The 24,729-nt window shown below is 43.8% G+C and overlaps 1 protein-coding gene across 1 annotated transcript in view; it reads right to left on the bottom strand.

The window, feature by feature from the left end:
• Positions 1-24,729, bottom strand: part of ASIC5 (acid sensing ion channel subunit family member 5) — a 148,589-nt gene that overhangs the window by 98,932 nt on the left and 24,928 nt on the right. The window contains exons 3-5 of the mRNA XM_063956542.1: positions 23,495-23,817; positions 8,193-8,386; positions 5,258-5,579 (exon numbers count right to left, since the gene is read on the bottom strand). Coding sequence (XP_063812612.1) covers positions 5,258-5,579; positions 8,193-8,386; positions 23,495-23,817 — 839 coding nt within the window. The remainder of the gene's footprint in view (positions 1-5,257; positions 5,580-8,192; positions 8,387-23,494; positions 23,818-24,729) is intronic.

Raw genomic sequence — 24,729 nt, 5'->3', positions numbered from 1 at the left:
TACTGGACAAGTGGACGTGACCGGCGTGGGATGTAGGTAAGTAATCTGTCTCTCATTTTTACACATTCCCCTACAGGATTCTACTGGACAAGTGGACGTGATCGGCGTGGGATGTAGGTAAGTAATCTGTCTCTCATTTTTACAGATTACCCTACTGAATTGTACTGACAAGTGGACGTGACCGGCGTGGGATGTAGGTAAGTAATCTGTCTCTCATTTTTACAGATTCCCCTACTGAATTCTACTGACAAGTGGACGTGACCGGCGTGGGATGTAGGTAAGTAATCTGTCTCTCATTTTTACAGATTCCCCTACTGAATTCTACTGACAAGTGGACGTGATCGGTGTGGGATGTAGGTAAGTAATCTGTCTCTCATTTTTACAGGTACCCCTATTGGATTCTACTGGACAAGTGGACGTGACCGGCGTGGGATGTAGGTAAGTAATCTGTCTCTCATTTTTACACATTCCCCTACTGGATTCTACTGGACAAGTGGACGTGACCGGCGTGGGATGTAGGTAAGTAATCTGTCTCTCATTTTTACAGATTCCCCTACTGGATTCTACTGGACAAGTGGACGTGACTAGCGTGGGATGTAGGTAAGTAATCTGTCTCTCATTTTTACAGCTACCCCTATTGGATTCTACTGGACAAGTGGACGTGACCGGCGTGGGATATAGGTAAGTATGTGTGAGTGTGTCAGTGTGCTTTAATAAATTTTTACTGTCACGGTGTGTGAGTTGTGTTTTTATTTGGGTATTTTTTCTGTTGTAGAACTACAGGTACCGGCAGGCCCGTTATTTCCCTGCATGTTGGTACTTGAGGTTCTCCAAGTACCAGCAAGCGGGGGAGGCTTTCTGGGCCTTGTAGTTCCACAACAAAAAACAATATTATTTTTTTACTTACATGGTTATCAGCCTCCCATCCACAGCCCACGGATGGGGGGGGACAGCCTCGGGCTTCACTCCTGGCCCTTGGGTGCCTGGAGGGGGGGTGACCCCTTGATTTAAGGGGTCCCCACTCCTCCAGGGAACCCCGGCCAGTGGTGACTAGTTGGGGGGGTAATGCCACGGCCGCAGGGACCTACATAAATGTGTCCCCCGGCTGTGGCATTATGTCCCTGGCTAGTGGAGCCCGGTGCTGGTTTTAAAAATACGGGGGGACCCCTACATCTTTTGTCCCCCTTATTTTTGGAACCAGGACCGGACTAAGAGCCCGATGCTGGTTGTCTAAATACGGGGAACCCCTGTCCAATTTTTTCCCAGTATTTAAACAACCAGGACCGGCTCAAAGAGCCCGAGGCTGGTTATACTTAGGAGGGGGACCTCACGCAGTTTTTTTTTTTACATTTTTAACCCATTCAGACCCTTCTCCATTAAGTTAATGGAAACCCTGGACAACAAAATTGCATTCATGTCCTCCTCCCACTCCCTTCCCAGTCCCAAACACTAATTATTAATTTTTTCTATAAAAATGTACAATATATCACAAGTATGATGAGCAGGCATGCAGCGGGCATTGGCGGCTTTGGACTGAGTTGCAAATTAGTGGCGGAGGGCTGGGTCAGTTGATGGTGGGCGAGTTTGTAAGCCATTGGTGGTGGCAGCGGGCATCGGCTCAGAGGCAGTGGCGGGCATTGGCTCGGTGGCGGTAGGGGTCATCGGCAGGATTCGGCAGACATTATGGCTGTAGTGCCTCACTGCACGCCACTGACCTCACCGCATGCCACTGGTGTGTGGGACAGTGTGCGTGTGTGTTAATTGTGTGTGTGGGACAGTGTGAGTGTGTGTTAATTGTGTGTGGAACAGTGTCAGTGTGTGTAAATTTTTGCAGTCCAGTGTGTGTGTGGGGAGAGGAAAGTATGAGAATGTGTGTGTGTAGTCTGAGTGGGTGTGTGTAGGATTTGGGGGTGGCAAGTCTGTGTGTGTGTAATCAGTGTGTGTGGGATGTACTAATGGCCATTTACCGAAGACAGATATGTATTAAACCACGGGCACTGAGATGCCCTTCTCACTCACCATCCAGCTGGGTGGGCGAGCCAGGCGGGTGGAAAGCCAGCAGCAGGGGCAGCATGCCGGATATCAGCAGCCGAGGGTGGGGGCTGTAATGCACGTGCGGAGCCCAAAGCCGGAGATCAGCAGCATGCTGACCGGCAATAAGCAGCTTCTGCTTCCGCGTTCAACATGCTGCTGATCTCCGGCTTTGGGCTACGCAGGGTTCGGTGGATGGGTGTCCTCTGCCGGTGTACTGCAGCTCCGGGGGTGCGGGCTCCGGAGGCTTTCAGCACTGTTGAATATCCAGCTGCCTCAAGTATGTACAGCCCGCACCCTCTGCTGCTGATATCCGGCATGCTGCTGCTGGCTGTCCCCCCGCCCGGCTCGGCCACACAGCTATATGGTGAGAAGGGCATCTCAGTTCCTGAGGTTTAACACATATGCCTCAGAAAATGGCCTCTGCGGTAAACGATACTAATGCTTACCATGACAGTAACAGCGGGGAGGAAGGCGCACATCGGGATCCTGCAGCATGAAACAAGAACCCCTTCGGAGCGCAGCAGACCACACTGAAAAGGGTGCATACCCGGTGCGGTGCTCTGCATCACGGGTGGTGCCGAAGATGTGGAGTGTCGGAGGTGGCAGAAGCGCCGCAGCTTGGGGTGAGAAACCGCTGCAGCCCTCCTGATGCTAAACTCTGCAATTAGTCTATTAAGGGGGTGGGCTCCCCTCATCATAGTGCCCCACAGGCCATGTTAATTCTGGGGGTAGGATCCCCTAACTCTATAATGGGAATTTTGGCTCATATCATGTGCTGTAACGTGAATTTTGGCTCATACCGTGTACTATAATGTGAATTTCGGCTCATACTATGTGGGGTAATGTGAATTTTGGCTCATTCCGTGTGCTGTAATGTGAATTTCGGCTCATTCCGTGTGCTGTAATGTGAATTTCGGCTCATACCGTGTGCTGTAATGTGAATTTCGGCTCATACCGTGTGGGGTAATGTGAATTTCGGCTCATACCATGTGGGGTAATGTGAATTTTGGCTCATACCGTGTGCTCTAATGTGAATTTCGGCTCATACCGTGTGCTATAATGTGAATTTCGGCTCATACCATGTGGGGTAATGTGAATTTCCGCTTATACTGTGTGCTATAATGTGAATTTCGGCTCATGCCGTGTGGGGCAATGTGAATTTCGGCTCATACTGTGTGCTATAATGTGAATTTCGGCTCATACCGTGTGCTATAATGTCAAAGGGGCACCAGTACTAGATAGTATAAGGGGTCCTACTACACTGAAGGACACGCCCCTTTTGAGTGACCACGCCCCTTTTCCGGAGCGCGCGCACCTTCGGCGCGCGCAGAATTGCTATCTGCACTCTTTCATTCCACCTTCAAAAATTCAACTTCGACCACTGCACCTACATACACATACATACACACCCTGACATCTTTATATGCAGTGACACCAGTGGCGTCTGCACATACTTTCCTTTTGTATTTTTTTTTTTATTATCATTTTATTCATTTATTATTTTTATTAAAAAATTTTTATTTTATTTTTTTGGGGGGGAGGGGCGCGGGGGGGGGGGGGGGGGGGGGCGCCATTATTGATCTTGCCCTGGGCTCCAAAAACCCTAGTTACGCCTCTGCCACAGACACACCGGGCATATAGGGTACAGACCCAGAGTAAAGTCTGTCAGAGAGACACAGAGGGAGTTTGCCAGCTCACAACCCAGCGCCTAATCACCGATTCTGGAACACTAAAGAATGCCCCAGACCTGTAGCGCTTTATATTAAATATATATATACATATATTGCACCAATATTTCTGTGCCCCCCTCCGTTTTGCACCCTAATACTTATGCAGAAGTGTGAGGAAGGACCAGCGTCTCTGCAGCTTGTGTAGAGGAAAATGGCGCTGAGCTGTGTGAGCTGTGAGGACGAAGCTCTGCCCCCTTAATGGCGCGCTTCAGTCCCGCTTTTTTTACATATATATTTATACTGAGGTTGGTTAGGACAGTGCCTAGGCACTAACGTCCCCTCTTGCCAGTCATTTTGAGGCTTTATTTGCTGCCCAGGTCGCCCCCCCCCCCGCGCCCTGCACCCTGTAGTGCTGCTGTGTTGTGTGGGAGCATGGCGCGCAGCGTGCGATCACTGTGCGGTACCTCATAATGCCGTCACTGAAGTCTTCTTGATCTTCTTATACTCACCAGTCTTCTGACTTCTGGCTCTGTAAGGGGGGTGATGGCCGGCTCTGGGTACGAGCATCTATGCGTACCTAGCGATCAAACCCTCAGGAGCTAATGGTGTCCTGTAGTCAGAAGTAGAGCCTTTGAACTCACTGGAAGTAGGTCATAACTTCTCTCCCCTTAGTCCCACGAAGCAGGGAGACTGTTGCCAGCAGCCTCCCTGAAAATAAAAAACCTAACATAAGTCTTTTTCAGAGAAACTCAGTAGAGCTCCTCAGAGTGCATCCAGTCTGCCTGGGCACAATTCTAAAACTGGAGTCTGGAGGAGGGGCATAGAGGGAGGAGCCAGTTCACACCCTTTCAAAGTCTTAAAGTGCCCATGTCTCCTGCAGATCCCGTCTATACCCCCATGGTTCTAATGGTGACCCCAGCATCCTCTAGGACGTATGAGAAATTAATTTACGATCTAAAACTGTCCACTAACAGGCAGATCCTTTGATACCAACAGAATGTCAGTGAGTGACCAAAATGGACAGCTCTGTGGTAAGGCAAAGTGACTGGATTACGTGGAGCTCCGCTAAATCCAGCTGGATGACAATTGCACATTATATCACATTAAGCTAGCTTTAAGCAGCAGCGTTTGCAAGCCAATGACTATCAGGGGTTTATTCATATTTAAAGTGAAACTAATTTTATGTGTAAAACATGGCGGTTTAAATGCAAAAAAAGTCCAATTATAGGAATCATGTAACCAAATTTCCCTCAATCATGGTCAGATATAATACAGGGCACTGTATACTTCTCTCCTGAAATGCACTGTGCTGCTGGAACGATTCCAAGTATCTGATTGGCTGTTACCTTCACTTGAAAACAGCTGATGAGCAATGATAAAAAAATTCTATTCAAATGCATATTAAACTTAAAAAGTTTTCCTGGTTATGTTCTTGGAACATGGCAAAAGGATAATAAAAGAAATGTGACCAAATTTAAATGATTAATGCTTGAAATTATTTTTCATAAGAAATGTTTGATGACAAAAAAAAAAAAAAGGATAAATACATTTACCTGTTTAAGTTACAGAATGTCACAGAAGGGAATTCAATGTTATCAACATATTGGATAGTGACTGAAGTAGTGGTCGGCCAGTTGAAATAATTAGCACAACGGGTGAAAACCTGCGAAGAGGCTGCAATGACAGACACCAATACAACAGTCATCCACAAAACTCTACGGATCTGTCCTCGTATCCCGGTGTTTCTGCGGTCTATGAGGTTATGTAATCCATGGAATGAGGTGGAAACTACAAACTCTTGGTTATACTTCTTCCGTTCTTCTACAGATGGAGCACAATGCTTTTTAGCAAAGGAACGGATTTTAAACCAAAATTCTGGAATGAGAGAGAGCTTTACAATTACTTTTCTCTATGCTGATGTATAAAAGAGCGAAAATACCTACATTCTCACAGACTTTACATTCTCACAGCTCACAGACTTTACATTCTCACTGACTTTACATTCTCACAGACTTTACATTCTCATAGCTCACAGACTTTACATTCTCACTGACTTTACATTCTCACTGACTTTACATTCTCACAGCTCACAGACTTTACATTCTCACTGACTTTACATTCTCACTGACTTTACATTCTCACTGACTTTACATTCTCACTGACTTTACATTCTCACTGACTTTACATTCTCACAGCTCACAGACTTTACATTCTCACTGACTTTACATTCTCACAGCTCAGACTTTACATTCTCACAGCTCACAGACTTTACATTCTCACTGACTACATTCTCACTGACTACATTCTCACAGCTCACAGACTTTACATTCTCACTGACTTTACATTCTCACAGCTCACAGACTTTACATTCTCACTGACTTTACATTCTCACAGCTCACAGACTTTACATTCTCACTGACTTTACATTCTCACAGCTCACAGACTTTACATTCTCACTGACTTTACATTCTCACTGACTTTACATTCTCACTGACTTTACATTCTCACAGCTCAGACTTTACATTCTCACAGCTCACAGACTTTACATTCTCACTGACTACATTCTCACTGACTACATTCTCACAGCTCACAGACTTTACATTCTCACTGACTTTACATTCTCACAGCTCACAGACTTTACATTCTCACTGACTTTACATTCTCACAGCTCACAGACTTTACATTCTCACTGACTTTACATTCTCACAGCTCACAGACTTTACATTCTCACTGACTTTACATTCTCACTGACTTTACATTCTCACAGCTCACAGACTTTACATTCTCACTGACTTTACATTCTCACTGACTTTACATTCTCACAGCTCACAGACTATACATTCTCACAGCTCAGACTTTACATTCTCACAGCTCACAGACTTTACATTCTCACTGACTTTACATTCTCACGGCTCAGACTTTACATTCTCACAGCTCACAGACTTTACATTCTCACTGACTTTACATTCTCACAGCTCACAGACTTTACATTCTCACTGACTTTACTTTCTCACAGCTCACAGACTTTACATTCTCACTGACTTTACATTCTCACTGACTTTTCATAGAAGCATTAATAGTTTAATTGTAATAACAAAGTTATTGTTAAGAAAATATGTGACAGATCACCCATTTATTTTAGTGCAACAAGACAATTTGGGCTGGATGTACTGATGCCGGAGCTTCGGCGGCTGTGCAGGATGCCGGCCAAACTCAGACTTTTTTTTTTTTAAAGGGGCAATCACATACAAGGCAAAATCATGCCTTGTAAGTGATTGCCTGTTTAAAAAAATTCCAGAGTTTGGTCCACATTCCATACGGCCACCGAAGCTCAGGCGTCATTACATCCAACCCAAATTGTATGAGCTATTGGCCTGATTCAGATTAATTGCTCACAATACTGATATTTATAGATTTGAGCAATTATCGCCTGACTGCTCATGCATCAGGGTTGCATTGCGCACAAGTGGTTATTCACTAGCTACGTCAGTGACAGAGAGGAATTATTTGCAAAGTGATTGACAGTCTGGGACCATTTGTGGGAGGTAACGGAGAGAGGCAGCAAAAAAACGAAGGGTGTGCCTCAGCCTGCGACAGTAACACCCTATGCAGAAAACATGTCGCCAGGGTCCCGCAGCAATGCTATGCGTTCATAGAGTTGATCAGGACTTCTAAATTCAAATGATCTGTGACCAATGCTGCATCTTTGTATACAGTTGCTTGGATCTGTGAATGCCTGAGACTACTGAAACACTAAAACCACGTAACAGTATGAATTAAGAGTATACTAGTACAATTGTAAAACAAGTGTGTGGCTGAGAAAATATACATTGGTTGTGGGTTTTTGCACAAAGAAGAACTTGCAGCACAGTTAATCAATCAGAAAGTAAAAAGCACTAATTACTTAAAATAACTATTGGTGAAGAAAGAGGGGTGATTGGTTGTCAGTGTGCTGAACTCTATTGATTAATTTAAACCCAATTAGAGATGTACTCTGATAAATGGGAAAAAAGCATTTAATAGTACCACAAGTGATAAATGACACACTTGGTACATAAATGACATACAACAGAAAAAATGCAATAAATTCCTTAAAAATATCATTAAAAAATGTTTTAAAAAAATTATATATATACACACATTGAAAGAACAAGACCATAAAGACATAAATGCTGTGTGAATTTGTATCACTGTGGATGTTCTATGATTATTGAGGGTACTCCTGGCTCATACTGTATGTGGGTGGTGCAACACACCACAAGATTTTTGCAGAAAAGTCGGTGTCTGAGTCCACAGGAGCCCGGGTGTACAGCATTCAGCACTGATATGTTTTTTGATGATGTTTTTAAAGAATTTATTGCATTTTTTTCTGTTGTATGTCATTTATGTACCAAGTGTATACACTGTGTCATTTATCACTTGTGGTACTATTAAATGCTTTTTTCCCCATTTATCAGAGTACATCTCTAATTGAGAAAATATACATACCACTATTCCCAGATGCAGGGGTCTTCTCAAGTTGGTCCATTGTGCTGGAAAGGTAAAAGAAATCACTGCACTTTGTATCCTCACATGTACATTTTATGGAAAGCCTGGTGTGGGAGGAATAATTACTCCCAATGCATAACTCAGTTGTTAGCCTGCCTTTGTTGCTAAAATGCACTTCCAAGCCAATAATGACACTACAATAATGTAAAGTCCATAAAACATGCTCGTTTAAAAACATGGATTAGATAAACACCATAATAGTATTTTGTGTACAGAGGAGACATTTTTATTTATTCAACTTTCCATAATGTCAGTAGGTAAGAAATGTCTACTTGTTCAATCGTTGATAAACATAGTTTAAAATCAATTGTCCCCAGAATTTATCCACCCTTGTACTGGGGTTATGCACAGGTGACTCATGGATTGAATCTAAATGTTGGATGGAACAATAAAGTCTTCTGGGTTACAACTTAAGTAAAGTTTCCCCCTCCCTCTTCCACGTTTTTTAACTTGTATGAATTTCTGACAGGGCGGAAAACCGGCACTTCAGTGAAAGTTCCGATCATCGACGGAGAGTGCCAGCTTTCTATCCTGTCGGAACTTCTGACTTTAATTGAATACAGCCCATAGTATAAGAAAATAACACACAGTTAATTGGTTGATAATTTATCTCTCTCTACTTCAGCTCTCTTCAAGTTTTGCTAAATCTCCCCCCATGGGGAGTAAATGGTGGCACTACTCTCCAGGTACCCAAGAATACAGAGGGACCAGAAACCATTTCAATTAGCCTATTTCATCTAATGATAGTAAATGTAGTTTCAAAGGTGCTTTAACCCCTTTAGTGGCAGGTTTTTAATTTAAAAACACACTCTGGGGTTTTACAACTAAACCCGGCCCCCGGGCAATAGGAGTCCGGGGGCGGGCTAAAAGTCCATAATGAAGTATACTGATTCCCGGCCGCCGTGCACGCTGCACAGCTGTCCCTGGGGAATCATCAGGTAGTATGCCTGGAAATCTTTCGGGGATGGCGCTGTCAGCGCTGGCTAGCCCGGAAGATTCGGGGGAAACCACTGAAGAGGTTAAGCAAGGAGGGGACTTGTGTGCAGGCTCTGATTGGGCTCCTTCTCCCTGGGGATGCAAAAGACTCTGGCCAGAGTCTACTGTGCATGCGCAGGTTTCCAGGAACAAGGTACCCGCACCGCATGCTCATAGACATCTCAATTGCGAATGCGTGAATCACTGGAAAATGGCCATGGTGACCTTTCTCCCAGTGATTTCTGCAGCTCTGCAGACAGTGCTGGGCTGATGGAGCTGTAAGTATAATTAAATGGGTGCAGGGGGTGGGCATCCTGGATCCAGGGGCCCGTGTGCACCATACACCTTGCACCCATTATAGATATGCCAGTCTCTGGTTTGCAGCTAGAAGCAGAGAATAATCAAATTGACCAGTTAAAAAAAAACCAAACATTTGATATCACTATACTTGAGTGCCTGAGGCGATTGTACATTTAGCTAATGTAATGGACTTGTAAGAAATATATTAAATGCCACAAAACAGAAACTTGTATTATATTTGTTAGAATAGGACAGTGTTACTCAGGCCTGACGCTACCCGCTCAACAAAGGGATGCAGTGCAGGTAGGCGCCAGGGTGGAGAGGCGCTATCCCTGATCTGTATCCCAGCTGCTGCGCCTGGGCCCCATGCTGCTGGCTGCTGTGCCTGTCACACCATTTGACAGGCAGCGGCACCGGCAGCTTGAAGCTTCCCCCTAGCCCCCTGCAGTGTCCGTCAGTGTCCTGGGCTCTGGCCGAAAAGGGGGCGGAGCTACATGGTACCATGGGGCTGAGCTACACGGGACCAGGCTGAAGAGAACTGAAACTGCTACAAATCCAGCCAGTTAGATGGTATGTTGTAGGAGTGTGAGTGAGAAAGTGTGTGTGTATCTGTGTGTGTGTATCTACAATATGTGTGTGTGTGTGTGTGTGTGTGTGTGTGTGTGTGTCTGTGTAAGGCAGTGTATCTGGCACTGTGGGGCAATGTGTATCTGGCACTGTAGGGTACTGTGTATCTGGCACCGTGGGGCATATCTGGCACTGCTGGGGGCATTTGTGTATCTGGCACTGTGGGGCATTCGTGTATCTGACACTCTGGGGGCATATATGGGACTGCTGGGGGCATTTGTTTATCTGCCACTGTGGGGCATTTGTGTATCTGGCACTGTGGGGGTGTATCTGGCACTGTGGGGGCATATATGGCACTGCTGGGGGCATTTGTGTATCTGGCACTGTGGGGCACAGTGTACCTGGCACTGTGGGACACAGTGTATCTGGCACTGTGGGGCACAGTGTATCTGGCACTGTGGAGCATATCTGGCACTGTGGGGGCATATCTGGCACAGTGGAGGAGTATGTGTATCTGGCACTGTGGGGGCATATATGGCACTGCTGGGGCATTTGTGTATCTGCCACTGAGGGGCATTTGTGTATCTGGCACTGTGGGGGCATATCACGCACTGTAGGAGCATACTGTATCTGGCACGGTGGGGGCATATGTGTATCTGGCACTATTGGGGTCATATGTGTATCTGGCCCCCCATATGTGTATCACGCCTCCATTTTCCTTGGCCACGCACCATGTGGCATTTGGCAACAAACTCCACTTAATATCATCAACAAGTGTAACAGTAAGTTACCCAGGGCAATAATGGGAAAAAAGCACCCAAAGGACAGAGTATATACCGAAGTGCCCAAGACACTTGTGGAGTTTGTTACAGACATTGGAGTTGCGATTAAGCGCCATCTTGGATGCATCGAAAGATACAGACAGCTCCAGCGGGAGTGTGTTTAAACTAGAGTGTCTCAATAAACACATTTTAAAGTACAAAAGCTGCAAGACAATGTCTGTAAGGAGCACACATATAATGGGGTTCATTAAATTAAAATATGCAGAAAATTATACTAGATAGAAGTTTGCTATGGTAATGCAACTAAAGTGGGAAAGATTATGGAAAGTAACAGTAGATTCTGGTGACAGTCCAAGTCCAATTGATGTATAAAGAGCCATAGGTACCATATTGTAGGCTTGAGTGTGGAGCAACATGTATATTCTATAATTCATGGGAAAATTAAGAGGCATGTGGAATGCAGTGGAGGAAGCATATCAAGATGGAGGTCTCATAAGGATAAATTTAAGACTTGCATTGTATAATACAAAGTTACATGAATACAGTAGTATGATTGACTGTGGTGGTTATTCCGAGTTGAACGCTAGCTGCTTTCGTTCGCTGTGCAGCGCTGAGGCAAAAAATGGCATTTCTGCGCATGCGTATGCGGCGCAATGCGCACGTGCAAAGTAATTTTACAATGACCGATGTAGTTTCACACAAGGTCTAGCGAAGCTTTTCAGTCGCACTGCTGGACGCAGAGTGATTGACATGAAGTGGGCGTTTCTGGGTGTCAACTGACCGTTTTCAGGGAGTGTCCAAAAAACGCAGGTGTGCCAGGAAAAATGCAGGCGTGGCTGGGCGAACGCAGGGCGTGTTCATGACGTCAAAACAGGAACTGAACAGTCTGAAGTCCTCGCAAGCGTTGAGTAGGTATTGGGCTACTCTAAAACTGCACAAAAAAATTATGCCGCCGCTCTGCGATCCTTTTGTTCGCACTTCTGCTAAGCTAAAATACACTCCCAGTGGGAGGCGGCATAGCGCTTGCACGACTGTTAAAAACTGCTAGCGAGCGAACAACTCAAAATGACCCCCTATATGTTTTTCTCTCACAGCAGTTTACATCTGTTTCTGTACAAGTGGATGACAAAGAAATAGCAACAGCCATGCTTCAAAATCCAACACCAGAGTTTGACTTCACTGGACTTGCCAGTAGCTGGAAATATATCTGAACCAGAGACTACCAGTGTAGAAGTTCAACCACAGAAACGATTGTTTGCTAGATCAAACATGGCAAGACACTTAGGAGATATGATGAGGAATTTACAAACATTGCATTTAGTGTACCTCAGGATATTTGTGAGACAAAGTCAAAGACTGTTTGGTTTGAGTGGAAGTCCAACGTAGGAAAATAGACTTTGTAAGATTTAGAAGTCAAAAGTACAAAAGACATCAATAATTGTGACATTGACAGCAACCCAAAGTTTGTGAGTCAAGAGACTGTTGCCAAGGTCTATGCTGGTGGTGAAAGGAGTCTTGCTGATGCAGCTGTGAAGAAGGCCAAACCAAAGCTGTCAGATATTTGGATGTTTTTTTTAGGTGTCTAACCTCACCTTACTTACAGGATGCTATGAGAAAGCTTTATGAGCTTATGTAACATGGAGAAGCTTGTAGCGAGGGGATGAGTTAGGAGAGTCTACCGTGAAGTCTCCCACATGGCTCCACGGGGAATGATGCTTCATTCCCTTACCAGGATGCCCACTAGTGTTTTTATTGCACATGCTTGGACCATCTTGTTACTGTGTATGAGTGACATAGTGGGAGATGGATGTCTCCCACTTAGCTCCAAGAGAACTATGACTATTACCCCACAATACCTCTGTTCCAGCACCCTGCACCGATGCCCACAAACAGGAGATAGTCACTAGCTGGTGAACTACCTGAACCCTACTCCGCTTCATGATATCAACCTATGTAACACTGAGTGCGACTTTACCATCACTTATTAATAAATCACACCTCCTGTTTAAGCCCAGGCCCAGTGACAGGGGAGGACTAAAGGTATTGTTGAACCAGGCCACAAGATTTTAATGGGCCTCGGCATAGCCCACAACATTAGCTGTGACTGCTGTATGCGCTGCAGTATGATTAGTGGTGCAGGCAACTACAGGATCTGTCCGGGGAGCTGCTGTATGGTAGCTGTATTGCACTAGTGGCAGCAGTGACCAATGCACTAACGTTTTTCTTCTTTATTGCAGCACGTGACATCATGACGTCACACAGCGCCACAAACCACCGCACCCCACAGTTGAAGGACTGCAGAGAAGCTGTGGCAGGCAGCTGGAAGACAAGAATGTAAGTGTGGGGGCATGAAGGGACAGTGCAGGGGATGGAAGGACACAGGGAGCTGGCTGCCGAGACTCAGTAGGAGATAGAGGGACACTGGGAGCTGGCTGCCAAGATACTGTAGAGGATGGAGGTACACTGAAAAATCTCTGCTGGGGCACTGTATGGGATGGAGGGACACTGGAAGCTGTGGCGGGCAGCCCGAAGACAAGGTAAGTGTGGGGGCATGAAGGGACACTGCATGGCATGGAAGGACACTGGGAGCTGACTGCCAGGACACTGTATGGGATAAAGGGACACTGGGAGCTGGCTGCTGGGACACTATAGGGGATGGAGGGACACTGAAAGATGGCTGCTGGGACACTGTATGGGATGGAGGAACACTGGGAGTTGGCTGCTGGGATACTCTGGGGATGGAGTGACACTAGGAGCTGGCTGCCAGGACTCATTAGGGGCTGCAGGGATACTGAGAGCTGGCTACAGGGAGACAGAGGGTTGGCTGCAGGGTCATTGTGGGGGATTGCTGCAGGGATATTGTGTATTATCGGGCAGAACCTCGGCTGTATGATTATTACATTGGTTATATTCCTTAGCAAACAGATGTCTTCCAAACCATGATTTCCTACGTGAATAGAGAATACCATCTGCATGACAGGTACCAGAAATCTGCATCCTGCTTCTTACCAGTGTGCAACCTAGTCCAGCTCCAAGTCTCCCATGGGCAGCATTTCAGCAATCATTCTGCTCTCCACTGTGGTTACTCAAGCACCCCAAGAAGCTACTCAGATACCCTGCTATCTTTCCCACCTTCTCCGGGTACTGGGCATCGCCATATTGCCACTGGTCAGCTGACCACTGCTCTACCAACCATAAGCATCAGTTGGGTCAGCTGACTCCATTCACCAATTACTAAGTGGCAAGGGGGATAAAAGGACTGCTGGGAGCTCCAGCAAGCGGACCAGAACAATGTTGCTATCTTAGCTGTGTCTAGACTCTTGTGTTCTATATCAGTTCCAATAGTTCTGCTCTCTCTCCAGTTATACTCCAAAGATCTCTACAAGCATTCCGACAGTATTTTCAGCATCCAGCTTTCTCCATCCAGTGTGCTAATTGTGTATTCTGCCGACAACTTGCTTCCTGGTCAGTTTCCAGACTGACTCCAGCCCACCGGTTCCAGTCTGGTTCTAGTAATCCAGTACAAGTCAGTTCCCACACTGACTCCTGTTCCAGTGTCAACCGGTTCAAGTCCGGGTTGAGAAATCCAGTTCCAGTCTCAATCCTATCATACCTATATTGTACAGAGACTCTCCCTGAGTTAATTTAACTAATCCAAGCATTGAATACCTCATGTTCAAGAGTTACCTCCGCTCACTTAACTTCCTGCACAGAGCGCCCTTTACTGAAACAGCACCAGTCTAGCTTGAATTCACTAAAAAACAAAAGTTCTGACACTGCCCAGGGAGGAACAATTTCTTCAGAGGTTCTCTATTGCAGAGAGACCACATACAGGTAAGGCAGACTCCTAATCCAAATGGCCTGTACCAGCCAGAGAACCGAGGGTGGGGGCCCCTAAAAAATGGGTGTACCAGACCTTTTATTTATGTTGCTAGCCCTGGTTAAGCTACTGGACTTGTGATTGGGATAACTACAAATTCTGCTGGTGTGTACATTACTCAGTTAAGCCACCATTGTACACACATATTTCCAACAACATTTACCTCAGTATGTTCTATTTGCTCTCTATATAACAGATTAAAAAGTGTAAAAAGAAATAAAATGGGGGATACATATCAGAGATCGCAAATGCAAGATATCACTTTTCGCGGATGATATGCTATTGTTTATATCAGACCCCCTTAGTTCTATCCCTGAAATTCTAAAAGTTATTCAATATTTTGGCTCTTTCGCAGGGTATTGTATTAATTTAGAAAAATCTGAATTGCTCCCTATTACTTCCTTTCCCTTTCTCTCATCTCATCCTGCTATATCTTCTTTATTTAAGGTCACACCCGTCAAAATCAAATTTTTGGGCGTACATATTACCTCTAAACTTACTCAATTTTATAGCTCCAACTTCACACCAATCATTACTAGATTGAAAACGCAACTCTTCTGTTGGAAGGATCTTAAATTATCTCTACTTGGTCGAGTTGTAGTAATTAAAAATATAGTATTCCCCAAGCTAGCGTACCTCTTGATAATGTTACCAAGGACACTATCTAAGGCATATATGCTTTATTGTATCTAAATTTTCTCGCAATTTATCTGGCACTACGGAAATCCTAGAATGAATCGAGCTCGCACTTTTCTTCCAAAAATTAAAGGTGGCCTAGGTGTCCCTCACATTGCAGCTTTTGCAAAATCAGCCCTGTTTAGATATGCGGCAGCTTTGTTGTTTCATACTGACTATTATGCTAACCCCGCAACAGAGGAAGCCCTCTTCTCCCCAGCGGCCCTCTTGCATACCCCTAACTCCCATCTTCCACCCCACATTCGCTCTAACATTCTTTTTTGGGACACTTACAAATCATGGATTAATGTACATTCCCATTTCAGCCGTAATCCTTACTCTTCCCCTTATATACCATTATGGGGTAATCCAACCTTTGCTCCGTCACTGGACAATTTCAATTACGATATTTGGTATCAGAAAGGTATTTTATCTATCAAATTTTTTCTGATCCTGGTGGCCATCTTTTATCTTTCCAGGATTTGACTGATAAGTATGACCTTCCCTGATCACGTTTCTATATGTTTCTACAGGTACACCATTATGTCCAGTCTTTAGATGGCCCTCTTTTACCTAAGCAACCTCCGGATACTTTGACTAGAATCTTCTCTGTGTGTCAGTCATTCAAATTTAGGATCCGGTATTTATATCCTCATTTAATTGAGTCAACCCCTCAAACCTGGCTCTCTGTATCACAAGCTTGCAGTTCAGAACTTCCAGAATTACCTGATTTCCAATCATTTATAAATTCTTTAGCCAAGATTTTATCCTGTCTCAAATTGGCTCGTTTACAGGAAGTCCATTTGAGAATACTGACTTGTACTTACATGTCCCCTGCTCAAAGAAAACATTTTGTGCCTTCTGACGAGGGTGAATGCAGTAAGTAAGAGTAAAAACCACTCTGTATGTTGACTATGTTCAAACACCCTCCATATATTAGTTTGCGTGCGAACAGGTAGGCAGCTAATATAAGCCTCCCATTTCTTCGAGAAAAACAAGATCCCTTTATCTATATCAGGCATGGGGAACCTTCGGCCCTCCAGCTGTTGTTGAACTACACATCCCAGCATGCCCTGCAACAGTTTTAGCATGACCAAATAGCAAAACTGTAGCAAGGCATGCTGGTATGTGTAGTTCAACAACAGCTGGAGGGCCGGAGGTTCCCCACCCCTGATCTATATCATATATGGCCATGCGCCGTTCATGGTAAATTATATCCAAAACCACCGCTTTCCATTGAACGTGAGATCCAATGTTTGAATATGAGATGTTTGGCAACTGTAACCCTAACAGTTAGTGCCGATTTCCAAGGAGTGATAGACATATTCAATCCCCATGTTGTAAAATCTGCAAAAAGGAAAGGTGCAGCAGTTTTAGATATACGTCAAGGTGGAGTGTATACTTCATATAATTCAGAATCTCTTTACCAAAATTTACTGATCTTGCCGCACTGCCAGAGATTATGAGTAAGGGATGCATCCCTCTGACCACACTTAATGCAATTACCCTCATCAGTAGGCACAAAATGTTTCCTTTGAGCAGGGGACATGTAAGTACGAGTCAATATTCTCAAATGGACTTCTAGTAAACTAGCCGATTTGAGGCATGGAAAAATCTTGACTAAGGAGTTTGATTGGAAATCAGGTAAGTCTGGGAGTTCTAAACTCCAAGCTCATGATACAGAGGACCAGGTATGAGGGGTTGACTCAATTAAATGAGGGTATAAATATCCTAAATTTCAATGACTGACACATGGAAAAAAGATGCCATTTAAAGCATCCAGAGGCTGCCTAGGTGAGAGAGGGCCATCTAAAAACTGGACGTGATGACGTACCTGTAGAAACATATAGAAATGTGATCAGGGAAGGTCATACTTATCAGACAATCCTGGAAAGATAAAAGATGGCCACCAGGCTCAAAAACATTTTTGATAGATAAAATACCTTTCTAATACCAAATTTTGTAATTGGAGTTGTCTAGTAATGGAGCAAAGGTTGGACTACCCCATAATGATATATAAGGGGAAGAGTGAGGATTACGGCTAAAATGGGAATGAATATTAATCCATTCTTTGTAAGTGCCCCAAAAAAGAATGTTAGAACGAATGTGGGTGGAAAATGTGAGTTAGAGGCATGCAATAAGGCCACTGGGGAGAATGGGTGGAAGAGGGCTTCTTCTGGCGCGGGGTCAGTGTAATGGTCAGTATGAAATAACCAGTCTGCCGCATATCTGAACAGGGCTGATTTTGTAAAGGCTGATAAGTGAGGGATGCCTAGGCCACCTTTAATTTTTGGAAGGAAACTACGAGCTCGATTCATTCTAGGTTTACCATAGTGCCAGATAAATTGTGAGAAAATTTGGGTGCAATGGAGCACATCTGCCTTGGATAGTGTCATTGGTAACACTTGCAGGAGATACGCTAGCTTGGGGAATATTATATTTTTAATTACTACAACTCGACCAAGTAGAGATAGTTTAAGATCTTTCAAACAGAGAAGTTGCGTTTTCAATTTAGTAATGATTGGTGTGAAGTTGGTGCCATATAGTTGAGTAAGTGTAGAGGTAACATATATGCCCAGATATTTGATTTTGACGGGTGTGACCTTAAATAAAGAAGATATGCAGATGGAGCCTCACTCATCTATGCTGTCTATGGCGTTAGTCCCGATCACGGAGTTACATCGTGCCTGGGTGCAAGGCGGCGTGGCTAGTTGTAGGGAGGCTCACAGAGTTTATCATGGCGTTTTGCATCACCAGTGATTGTAATACCTGCAATCATCCACCAGATGTCACTTGTTAAAATCACCATTGCGCATGTGTGTGGTCTCCATTGAAATACAGTACACTATAGCGCAAGAACTACTTTACTGTACACTGTATGGGCAATGCTGTATGCACGAATCATTACGCTTTTTAAAATACACTGCAGCAATGAGGTCCCGTAGACAAACCAATAGCACAGTACTGTACTGTTTAATGTACATTCACTCTTGCCCTCTCTAGTCCTTTTCACCAACGAAAACAACTGTAGTATCAGCCCTTCATTTACATACTGTGATGGCCTCTTTGTCTGAAAAGATCAGTCTCTCAGGGAAGGGTGAGGGGGAGGTGGTGAGTTCAGAGATGCTGTTGAAAATATTCATTCTCTGTCGGGACTCAAAAGAAAAAAAGAAACCAATAAATCAATAAATAAAAATAGTGTATACAGATGCAAACGAACGTGTTAAAGCAATGGTCCATTGACGTTAGGTTTATGTGAGCAATTAAATGAAATTAATGTAAAATGGGCTTAAAGCTTAATATCTCTGGTTCAGGGGGTCAAATCGGCTCAGCACCGGGTTGGTATGAAAGTGGAGATGATTAGCTGCTAGAAAGTACCAACCCCAAGTTTCTGTGGCCCCCACAAGGCTAATGGCAAGTGTCAGAACCCATGGTGGGTCTGAATTAACGGGCCCGTTATAGTCTTTGGGAAAAATGGGTCCACTTTGCGCCCCAATATCTCTGGTTATAAGTGTCCCAGAGACTCGAGACTGGTACCATACGAAAGAGGATAAACTTGGCTTTCTTGGGGTCAGTATCCTCTGGTAGCTAATCATCTTCCCTTCCATACCAACCTGGTTCTGAGCCAATTTGACCCCCCAAAACTTGAGATATTAAGCTTTAAGCCCATTTTTATTTAATTTAATAGCTCATATAAACCGAACGTCAATGGACCATTGCTTTAACATATTCATTTGTGTCTGTATACACTCTTTTTATTTATTGATTTATTGGTTTCTTTTTTTCTTTTGAGTCCCGACAGAGAATTAATATTTTCAACAGCGTCTCTGAACTCACCACCTCCCCCTCACCCTTCCCTCAGAGACTGATCTTCTTCAGACAAAGAGGCCATCACAGTATGTAAATGAAGGGCTGATACTACAGTTGTTTTGGTTGGTGAAAAGGACTAGAGAGGGCCAGAGTGAATGTACATTAAACAGTACAGTACTGTGCTATGGATTTGCGTATCAGATGCCCCAACAGTTAGTTATGGAAACAGGTCTTTTCCTGTGTGCATAATTCTATTGAATGTAAGGTTCTTAAATATATGAATCTTATAAAAAAATAATTAATAAAGTGTCAAGAAAAAACAAACAAAACAAAAGCATTTGCACTTTGGGAATTGAACCCGGGACTCTGAGCATGGGGTGCGGAACACTTCACCGCTTGTCCACGACGCCTGGTGATAGAGACACAAGCTCATGTGTAAATGTAAGCAGTGATCCCTTCCCATGGGTTTTGCTGTATTAGCTACGAGACTTAGATGCTCACATACAGTACTGTATGCCTAACGTCAATGGACCATTGCTTTAACACGGTCATTTGCATCTGTAAATACTATTTGTATTTATTGATTAATCTATGGGACTTGGACGCTCACATAGCCCGTCAATGGACCATTGCGTTAACACATTCGCTTGCATCTGTATATACTTATTTTATTGATTGATTTATTGGTTTCTTTTTTTAAATTGACTTTCTCCGTCTGACCATTGGTCTGTGTGTACAGTTTACAGTAACATTACAGTTGTCACTGACCATTTGCCAGAGCTTGTATATCAATCCGCCGCTATTCGTTCTACAGTACTGGATTAGTGGAGCATTAGCCACCTAGTGGTGAAGATGTGTAGTGCATGCTGTGTATGTAGTCATACCACAGCGTGCCTTTCTGTGCAACAACTGAATAAACTGAACTATTGCTTAGGCGTGACTAATCCTCTATTTAGGCAGAGAAACAGCAGCGATGAGGGAGGCTCCATCTATAACAGGATGAGACGAGAGAAAAGAAGAGGAATTAATAGTGAGCAATTCAGATTTTTCTAGATTAATACGATACCCTGCAAAAGAGCCAAAAGATTGAATAACTTTTAGAATTCTAGGAATAGAACGAAGGGGGTCCAATATATTTATAATAGCATATCATCTGCGAAAAGTGATATCTTTCAGTTGCGATCTGTATCACCGTGTCAAAGAATAAAGAATCTTGTCTTAGGGCTATTGCCAGAGGTTCAAGTGCAGCCGCAAATAGGAGTGGGGAAAGAGGACATCCCTGTCTCGTTCCCCTTTGAATATTAAAGGATGGGTACAAATATCTATTAGTCAGGATTTGAGTAGAGGGAGCGGTATACAAAGAGGATAAAAGATTAATAAAATGGGAAGGAAGGCCAAAGCGGTGTAGTATCTCGAATTGATGATCCCAGGTCACCAAATCAAAGGCTTTCTCAGCATCTAAAGATAAAAGGAACCTGGGATCATCTGAATGAGAGTCAGCAGTGGATTGAATAACCAAAATATATTTTCTGATGTTAGTAACCGAACTCCAGCCCCAGATAAATCCTGTTTGGTCGGTGTGGACAATAGATGGGAGAATAACTTTAACTCTCTCTGCAAGTAATTAAGTAAATATCTCATAGTCAGTATTAAGTAAGGAAATAGGCCTATAGGATGATGGCGATAAAGGGTCCCTACCGGGCTTTAGTAAAACCTTGACTATGGCTGAGTTATAGTGCAGTGGGGATGTATGGCCATCTATAATGGAGTTAAAGAGGCTTGTAAGAGATTCCTCAATATGAGGTCGGTTAAGTTTATAACACTTGCCTCTATAACCATCGGGACCTGGGGCTTTCAGCGGTTTAAGAGATTTGATAATCTGGCTAACTTCAGTCACAGTGAATTTCCCAACCAAACTAGCAGCGTGCAGTGAGAAAATCTGAGGCAAGGAGATCCCTCCTAAAAATAATGTTTCTGTTCAACTGAGATCAATTCCTGGGAATACAAATCTTTGTAATAACGATAAAAAATGTCTGCTATTTCATCACCCTTAAAACGAACAACAGACCTGTGATCTTTAAGAGCCGCTGTATTTGAGTGACTCCTGGCCCCCCATAACATATTAGAAAGGAGTTGACTGGATTTGTTACCATAACGGAGAAAGTCAGCTTGGCCTAACCTGAGATTACACCCGTCTAATTGTGTAAGAACTTGATCAAAAGTGATTTTACTTTCTCGATAAGCAGCCTTATCAGCAGAAGAGGGAGTGGTTTTTAGAGCTTGAAAAGCATTAGTCAATGAGGTTTGAGCCGTCTATACAGTGCATCCTGCTCCAATCTAAATTTCTTCATAAAAGAGATAATGTTACCTCTAATTACAGCCTTAGCAGTTTTCCAGAAAAGGCATGGATTATCCTTATGAGATAGATTATTATGTTCAAATTCAACCCAGGCAGCCTCCAGCATAGATTTAAATTTGATAGACGAGGCTAATTTGGCTGGGAAACACCATACCGGGGCATGATTTGAAATAGAAATGGGCTCAATACTTGTGTCTAAAACCATGGGAGATAATGAATTAGATTAATAAAAATAGTGTAATCTAGAAAATGCGTCATGAGTAGCGGAGTATTAAGAATAATCTAAACCGGATGCCGCACCCCCCAAACATCCATTAAATTCAGTTGAGCTGCCAGATAATCCAGCCCAATTGTAGGTTGCTTAGGGGTATTATGAGAAAGGGATTTTCTGTCTAGAGTGTTAGAGGCTACCAAGTTAAAATCTCTCCCTAGCACTAGTTGAGTGTCGATAAAAGGGAACAATTTGGTAATCAATCTTAAAAGGAACATTTTATTGTAGTGATTAGGACTATAAACATTACATAAGGTATACCTCATCCCATCTAAGGTGAGATCTGCAATAATATAGCGGCGGTGTGGATCAGTAACCAATGAATGAACAGTGTATGAAATACCTTTGCAAATTAATATAGCTATGCTCCTGGCTTTAGAGGAATAGGAGCAGGAGGCCAGTACTCGCTGGTGCAACATATTTAATTTATCATGTTCAAGAGGAGATAAGTGGGTTTCCTGAAGAAAGTGATATCAGCTTTTATTTTGTTTAAATACTGTATGTCAAGATTCGCCATCTTTTAATCGGGGAGTGTATACCCCTACTGTTCCAAGTACAAAATCGAAGTTGGGAGGCCATAAGTTACAGAGCACAATAAGCTACAGACATTCGCTGTCTTGACCTTAGTAACATCAAGAAAGGAGGGTATGTGAGAACTATAGATCCAGATGCGGCATGTGGTGTCAGGCAATTAAAAATACAGAATAAACACCGCAATAAAAATAATAAAACTCTGAAAGTAAAGTCAATAGCAGTAGAATACATAAAATATAAAATACGAAAACATGTGAGTGATATTTAATTACAAGTAAGCAGAAATGCCGTATGGCAGTCACCGCCAAATATAGGAAAAAAAAGAAAATTGTAGTCAACTGGACTGAAGGAAATGCATAAATGAGAACAAACCTCAGCTATTATAATACCTTGATAAATCAACCCCCAGTATCAGCGAAAATCAAACTAACCCAAAGCCTTGTAGTCGAAGTAATACTCAAGAAGTAAAATAACAAAATACCATATATAACAAATAAAATGGAAATATCAACAGTCTGAGGAGATAGTTATCATGAAAGTATTGCAAAACGACCTGAGAGTGCAATCAGAGAGATCCGGAACATGGACAGTGGGGTCGGTCAGACCGATTCAGAAGAGTTCATGTCTTGTTAGGAATCCTGTAGAAACGATTGAGCGCCTGACACATTTGTGAAGACTCCCTGCCGAGTGAAGACGCGTAGCCTCGCCTGATAGAGGAGCATGAACTTAATGCTCCTCTTCACCTGCTGTGTACAGATAGGAGACATATTCCTGCGTGCTTTGGAAACTTCCACTGAATAGTCTTGGAAGATATGAAGGCGTTGACCATCCCAGTGTAAAGGACCCTTTTTCTTCACAGTAGACCAGATAAGTTCTTTATGACGGAAGTTCAAACATTTGAATATAACAGCCCTAGGTCTAGAGTTGTGAGAGTCCAGATAAGGCCCCAAGCGATGGGCTCTCCCAATCTCTAAAGCAGACAATTCCGAGATTATACCCAATAATTCCGGGAGATCGGAATCAAGGAATTTAGTAAGATCCAGGCCCATAATAGATTCTTTGAGACTGATGATGCGCAAGTTATTCTACCTGGACCCGTTTTCAAGGTCATCATCTTTAGTTACTAAGGCTGCTTGAGTAGATGAGAGGTTGGCCACTTGTTGCTTTAAGTTGGAGATTTCGTGAAAATTAGAGCCAATTTTATTTTCATTTTCAGAGACTTGGCGTGAGACCGAGGACAAACGTGAGTTGAGATCAGCAAAAGCTCCCATAAATTTGTCCGCTTGATTTTGTAGGAGGGGCTTAACATTTTTCCTAATAGTTCGCACAATTTCCTCATAGGACAACGAAGATGGTGTAGGTCCTATAGAGGAGGTATATTTCTGATCATCACCAATAGCAATATACAGAACCTGAATTAGGATTATTCCATTCAGGAGCTGCAGTACAAGGCAGGACCTGACCCGCAGACACCCATCAGGTATTAACAACAGAGTAGATGGCCCCAGTGGGTTATTATACAGTGCTAGCAGTGATGTAATATAGACTTTATCCTCGGGCCGGGGGCAGGTGATGGTAAAACATGTAGCACAGTTGTTCAACAGGAGTACAATGGAGCATAGGCAGCCTGATACACTAGAGTATAACTGGAGGGAAAGTCATATAAAACGTAAAGTTCCCCATTCACCTGTCCATATAGGGTACATGTAAAGCAGTATAAAAGAATACAAGTGTGCTATTGGGCACAAAGAATACAAGTGGGCTGTTGGGCACAAAGCAGTGTGCTGATGCAGGCAGGATATCACATAAAATGACCATCTCAGCTGAAGCAGTGAGACTGGGGCTGCAGCAGAGTTACAGCCAGCCAGTCCTGAAGGGTATTCCTGTGTGGTCCCCCAGCAGGGAGGTTCAGCGCCAACAGTAGGTGGTCTGTAAGAGAGTGGGAGACTCTCCGTGTTATGTAGCCACCGCGGGAGCCATTTCACGGGTGCCGCAAGTGACGGAGCTTCCGGCACAGCTTCAGCCACCTAATTGAGGCCGCTGCTCCGGAGGCGCAGGTAGGCCTTACCGGCGAATAGTTTACTGGGGGCCTGCCCGCGCCGTCTGATGCACGGTGGCAGGTGTAGGGAGCAGCGGACCATAGTACAGCACTGTAGGGAGCCGGGAGGTAGGGAGAGAGCCCCTCTAATAGATGACCAGCTGAGGAGCTCTATGCAGACACGTCTGCTCCAGTGTGCGTCCAAGCCACACACCCCAGCTGCTTTATTTTTACACTGCAATTTAGATTTCAGTTTGAGCACATCCCACGCAAATCTAAATCTTTA

Source organism: Pseudophryne corroboree, chromosome 1 (assembly GCF_028390025.1).
Source record: "Pseudophryne corroboree isolate aPseCor3 chromosome 1, aPseCor3.hap2, whole genome shotgun sequence".
NCBI lineage: Eukaryota > Metazoa > Chordata > Amphibia > Anura > Myobatrachidae > Pseudophryne > Pseudophryne corroboree.
Note: the sequence above shows the minus strand (reverse complement) of the source record. Positions and strands in the feature narration are given on the sequence as shown.